Here is a 6,000-nt window from a genome sequence, read left to right as displayed (position 1 = left end):
TCCTAAGCCCAGGGAAGGCCTCTGGGGCATGGGTAAGGTTCCTGAGAACAGTTGGTGAGAAGGGGTGGGGCAGGGATGGCACTGATCCACAGGCAACATTAGGCCTTGAGGGGACACTGATAGTGCTACATCTCCGCACTGCTGAAAAAGGAAGAATCGATGGGCTTTATTGCACATTTTCATTCATAAGGAAATGGGGATTCCCTGCAGAGATTTTCTTAATGTGCAGAGGTCACCGCACATCAACACTAGGATGCAGGTGGAACTGTGGTGACCTTGGTTCTCCAGGGAACGGGCCTGGGGGCTGCTTCTGCAGCTGGGATCCTTGGGCCGGGTAGACAGTGTTTGGCTTGGTCACGGGGTGGCGAGCAGACTGGTCGACTGGTAGATTCCTGCGGTGAGAGGTGGTGGCCCAGGAACACTGGGGCAGAACTGCTCACTCATTGGCCAGGGCCATGAGGAAACTCTTTTTTGGGGAAACTTCTTGGTGTACAGGTTCCGAAAAGAGGCTGTACTCACGATTCTCAATTCCAATACACCTGGGAGTGCTCAGGTCAGCCCACAAGCTAGGAGGGTCCCAGGGAGAGAACCTGGATTCGCAGGATAGAAGGGCAGCCAGAGGGGTGAGCCCCCTTTCTCCTGCCTTGGAACCAGACCACCCAGAGGAGTAAAGCAGTAGAGCTGGCCTAGGAAGGTCCAGCCCCACAGCATCAAACTGGAGATAACAAAAAGATCTGAGAAGGGGTTGGAAATGTAAAAGAGCAGTTTACATATCATATATGGGTTCTGAAACAGTCTTTGAGCTCAGGGAATTGCAGGCAGATACCCACAGATCCTGGACAAGCTGTGGGAGAATGCAGCCATGCTGTCTGTCTGTCCATCTTCTAGCCTGAGCAGCACTGTACAGTTTATATATAAATGGGGTGGTACCGCTTGTGGTTGATTTTTTTCCTACAAGTTGGGCAAGTGTTGGCATTTTTAAGGGAATCACGGAGGCACTGGCTACAGAAGACATGGCCACATTCTGTGGAGACGATGAGACGCCCATTCTGCACAATCTGGAAAACAGCAAGAAAGGATCAGCCTTCGGTGCACCCATGCCCTGGAGCAGTGGCAGCGCTGGGATCGTGCCTGCCTCTAAGGTAACCCACGACAAGAGCTGGGGCTGGGCATGCATGATGCCTGCTACTGCTGTGCTAGTGGGCTGGGGGCGGCCTCTGGGCACTCAAGGGTGGGAGGCCAGAGCCAATCTCCCAGCAGCACAACTCGAGAGGGTTCAGGAAGCCTCAGAAACACAAGCAGCTTCTTTTAAGGGCCCAGACGGGGAACATGCAAGGCCCACACACTCCCATGGGGAGCCCCAGGGTTCGCATGGGCAGAAGTGGTAGGGACTGAGGAGAAAGGAGGAGCAACATTCTCCCCCGGCGCAGAAAGAGCCACAGCGAGCCACCACCACCCAGGAACGGTGGGAAGCAGCTGTGTCAAACTCCACCTACTTAACGAAAGCAGCCTATCTGAGCTACTCTTTAAATTGGAGCATTCTGGAAACCAAAAGAGGGGGAGATAAATCTATGTCTGCTTACCTCCGAGTACCCATCCATGCAGATTGGACAACTGACAGTACCAGACGGTCTAAAACCACAGGGTTTCAAATCAGTTTCTCAGCACTCAAAATGTCCCATTACATGATATGAGCTACTTCATAGAAGCAGCTAAACAACCCATACCACCCCTCCAGAGCTTCCTGTGCATTCCTTCCCTGGTTTTCTCTGCCCCTGCCTTAGCACAGCTGAATCTTGCAGGCAAGCCCCAAAGGGGTGGCCACAACAGGGGAGGAAGGAGCAGAGAGAGCCACCACAAAAGAAGTGCCAGCAACCCAAGTTGCCCACTGACTCCAACAGTGTCTGTCAGCCCCACCTGCCGCCCAAGACCTCAGGAAATACCTGGACGTAACGCCAGAGTCCCCTGGAGGTCTGGGCCCCCAGCAGCCACAGGCTGCTCATTCTACCAGCACTGGGCACACTCTGGTCATCATGGTAACAGCTGAATCCAGCTCTGGACCCAGTGCCAACTGTAGCCAGCTGCTGGGCAAACGCTTGCCTGGCCAGATGCAGAGGCCCACTGCATTGCTCAAAGGTGCAACACCTCTACTCCACCCCCTTCCCAGTACCCCTTCGTTGCAGTGGCTGATCTGTACCTGAGTCCGGTGGCTCCCTCCTCCCTGGCGTTCCTAGAAGTGTGGGTGGTCACGTACACATCCCTGTCCCTGGACAGCTCCTCGTCATCACTGCTCACCACACAGCTGTCAGCATGGTCCTGGCGAGGCCGCCTCCCATCCCTCCGCGGCCGCCTCCTTTCTAAGGTTTGAGTCACGTTTTCAGGGCTGACGCCTCCCACTCTCATCATCCTCATGACGGGCTTTAGTGGCCCCCATCAACCCTCCTTTCCTGCCTGGGAGATGCCCACACCCAAGAAACCACCGCCCTGCCCCACCACAGTCCAAAGGTCCCACCCGGCCTCCCCCAAACCACCCCCTCCTCATCAAAAGAAACCACCTCCTTCCTGCCATGAGCAGGACCCTGAGCTGTGGACCCTTCTAAGGTGGTAAGCTTCCTCCAACTCGTCAGCTCAAGGCAAAACTGTAGTTCAGCTCCAGCAAGGACTTTTCACAGGCAGCTGGGAAGGACTGAGGGTGCAGGCCTGGCTACAGTGCGGCCACGGATCCCCTGCCTGCTTGGGCCCTTCAGGACAGTCCGGCTGAGGCCCACAGCATTGGAGCCTCCACTCTCAGCTTCTACTCAAACACGGGGGAATAGCATGAAACCACTCACCGTCAACAATCTTTTAAAGAGAGAGAGAAAAACAAGAGAAAGAAGCAATCAGTTCGTTTTGACATAAAACATTCAGATTTACAAAAACCCTTAAATGACAAAACAGAAGCACTGTCTGTTTCAAATGTGTGAGCCCCTCCATGGGACCCTCTGGAGAGCAGGAGAGCTGCCCACTCCAACCCTCTGCATTGGGAGCCCCAGTCCTGGCTCTGATCCCGGCAGCAGCAGATGTGCACCAAAGGCCCCTCCCCAGACACCCTGCCGCATAGCACAGCAGCTTCCTCATGGAATGGTGGCGTGACTGGGGACGCGACTCACCCTTGGAGGCCTTCAGCTTCCTCTTCTGGAAAACCAGGCGACACCGCCTCCCCCCTCCCGGGGTTGTGAGGATTAAAAGGGACAGCAGCAGGGGTGTGGTGCTCAGTGAGTGCTGCCTGCAGCTCTCCTAGGTCCTGCCTGGGCAGTCACTGCCCACGGGAAGGAAATTCCAGGAAGTACTGACAAACGTGGAGCCTTTACTTCTTTGGAGGAGTAAGTCTGCAGTCTTACTATACTATTAAAGATAATTAACTATATGTAAGTAAACCAAAGTAGGCCATGCAAACCAAGGATTATGATCAACTCAGCTGTGCAAAGCCAAGGTCTAAAATTTAGTGAGAACTAGAGAGACCCTCACCTGACTGCTCTGAACGTTTCTGTGACAATTTCAGAGCAGCTCACTTCAACTTTCTCTCTTGTTATCACCTGAAGACACATAAGGTATCACCAGGAACAACTCCCTCCTTCAGGAAACTCCCACAGGCAGGCAGATGTAGCAAGTGGCTCCCCGTGGCCACCTGTCCTGCAGAGGTGCAAGGCCTCTCCCCTATTTTGATTTCCTTGCAGCAGGGATCCCCCCTGAAATAACCTACTTTTAGTTAGACACGTTCATGCGATTTAGAGGGCAGGAGTGGGGGAAGCCACTGCTGGTGGCTTTGGTGTCTGCTACGATCTGACCCAGCTGCAGGAGTCCAGAGGGAATTCTGGTGAACACAGTGATGCCCCAAGCCTAGGTTCCTAGCCCTGCAAAGTAGCTACAATCGCGTTTACTCAAATTCAGATTCCTACCTCCCAACTTACTGCCTGAGGCAGAGGCAGCAGCTGTGGTGGAGGGTCAATGCTCGGGTGTCCTGAGGGCCACACCTGGAGGCCCAAACGAGCCTGCTCCACCAGCTCTGCAATGCTCTGCGAATAACTCCTCCCAGACCTCAAAATCTGTTTCCACCATGGGCAAGACCAGGGTTCAATTCCCAGCCATTGCACCCCCCACCCCAAATCCACTTCTGCCTCAACACCAGGGCACCTTCTGACTTTCCTCTTGGTTCTGCCAGTGAGGAGGGAGGTCTGAGTACAGAAGGGCACACAATCCTCACGTGTCCCTGCTTGACCACAGGTGGTTGCAGAGTGTGGCCATGGAGCTGGGGGCTACTGAGTCTAGAGCATCACGGACAGAAAGACAATGTCCACGTAGAAAACAGGAGCCCCAAAAGGGGGGCTATGACGACAGTGCTGGTCCCTGGGGAAAATCCTGGGTCTGGCCAGGCACAGAAGCAAATTCTGCTCTGTGGGGGGATGACTTCTTTAGTGTTTCTAGAGCCTGCCCCTCCCTACCATCCTTTGTCAAGATGGACCACTGATTACGTCTGGCTACTTGGAACGGATGGAAATGGACTTCCTAAGGCTCTTTCCAGTCAGCACTAGCTTACCTCTCAGCGTCAAATCCGAACACTGAACCCCCCAGGGAGGTGTTGAGTTGGCCGTCCTACAAGGCAGTCTAAGAATGCACCATGGCCTGGACTTCCTGGTTCAGCAACTTGTGCCTTTCTGTACCCCCATAGCTGTGTAACTGCTGTGCACAAGGCAGCCTCTCCACAGCTGGCCTCTCTCCACCCAAGAGCCAAGACCCAAGAGCTGTAAGTGGAATGTCCCTTCCTCAAGGCTGCAACCCTGCGGGTTTACACAGGCATGTCTGGCCCAGGAGACGGAGGCAGGGGAGGGCATCAGGGCTTCACAAATGCCTACTGAATGGACGAACACATGGGCACAGGTAGAGCAGAATAATGGAGCCTCTACTTCAGCTGAGAGGCCTTCGAAAGAAGTATAAAACCAAAATCACCACAAAAAAACAACCAGTTCTTTGGTCTAAAGAGCCGGGTTAGTACTTCAGTAGGCTGGCCCAAGGTCAGATGCTCCTACATTTTCCTTCACCTTCAGCCTGGCATCCTTTTAGCTACTAGGCAGTAATGGCATGGTGCCTGTCCCCATACTCCCCAGGTCCGGAGCATTCTCACCGACATCTGGAGAACGAAACCCTATATAGCAGGTGCATGCTGGTGCCTGCTCTGGGCACACTGACACCAGCTGGTTACCCCAGGGCCTCTTCGTGCTGCTGTAGCACAGATGGGCCTCCGAATATGTGCACTCAGGTCACTGGCGGTGGACAGGACCTTCCTCTGTGGATGCACGTGGTAGAATGCAGCTGCAGGTCAGGAAAAACATCCCGCCAGCCCAAGCAGCAGGAGCCCTGCTGTCCCTGTGCACTCGGACGGACCCCCGGCATTTCTAGGAATGGCTAGAAACGGTCCTCTGGCGAGAGGACCGCTGGCACTGGAGATTCCTCTACTTCCATGCACACAGCAGCCACCTGGACCCCAGGGGGAAGGGTGCCGACATCAGCACCCTCGTGGAGTCACCAGTCCATCCTGACAGCACACAGCTGCTGCCCTGGTTCTCGGGTGTGATGCTATGCGTTTTCCACACCTAACTCTCCTGGCTCGCTCATCCCAGCACTTACTTACACCCAGACATGCAGCGTCTGTCCCTCCTACAAGGGTCCTCGATTGAGGAGCTACTTTCATTCCAGTCTCACGAATGCCCTGCCAGGCAGGGCAGATTCTAAACACAAACAGCAGGATTCACCAGTATGCTATGGAAAAGACCAAAAAAAAGATCCCAGGAAAACCAACCTGACTTGAAAAAACACAATCCTATGAACTCCAATGAAGAAAAATAGCCTAAGCAAAATAACACCTGTAATAATCCATCCTTTCTCCTTCCAGCCACAGCAGAGGCAGGCACAGTGTGGATGCTGGAGAAAAATGGGCTGAACGACCCAATCACCTCAGGAAGC

General features: G+C 54.1%; 1 protein-coding gene across 1 annotated transcript in view; it reads right to left on the bottom strand.

Annotated features, from left to right (window-relative positions):
* Positions 1–794: 794 nt before the first annotated feature.
* The window catches only part of RNF4 (ring finger protein 4), a 30,700-nt gene continuing 25,494 nt past the window's right edge, over positions 795–6,000 (bottom strand). Inside the window, exons 5-8 of the mRNA XM_077136242.1 lie at positions 2,832–2,841; positions 2,198–2,357; positions 1,584–1,632; positions 795–1,058 (exon numbers count right to left, since the gene is read on the bottom strand). Of these exons, the coding sequence (XP_076992357.1) occupies positions 909–1,058; positions 1,584–1,632; positions 2,198–2,357; positions 2,832–2,841 (369 nt within the window). The 3' untranslated portion in view covers positions 795–908. The remainder of the gene's footprint in view (positions 1,059–1,583; positions 1,633–2,197; positions 2,358–2,831; positions 2,842–6,000) is intronic.

Source organism: Tamandua tetradactyla, chromosome 19, assembly GCF_023851605.1.
Source record: "Tamandua tetradactyla isolate mTamTet1 chromosome 19, mTamTet1.pri, whole genome shotgun sequence".
Taxonomy (NCBI): domain Eukaryota; kingdom Metazoa; phylum Chordata; class Mammalia; order Pilosa; family Myrmecophagidae; genus Tamandua; species Tamandua tetradactyla.
The sequence above is the reverse complement of the archived record's forward strand: the minus strand, read 5'-3'. Positions and strand labels throughout refer to the sequence as shown.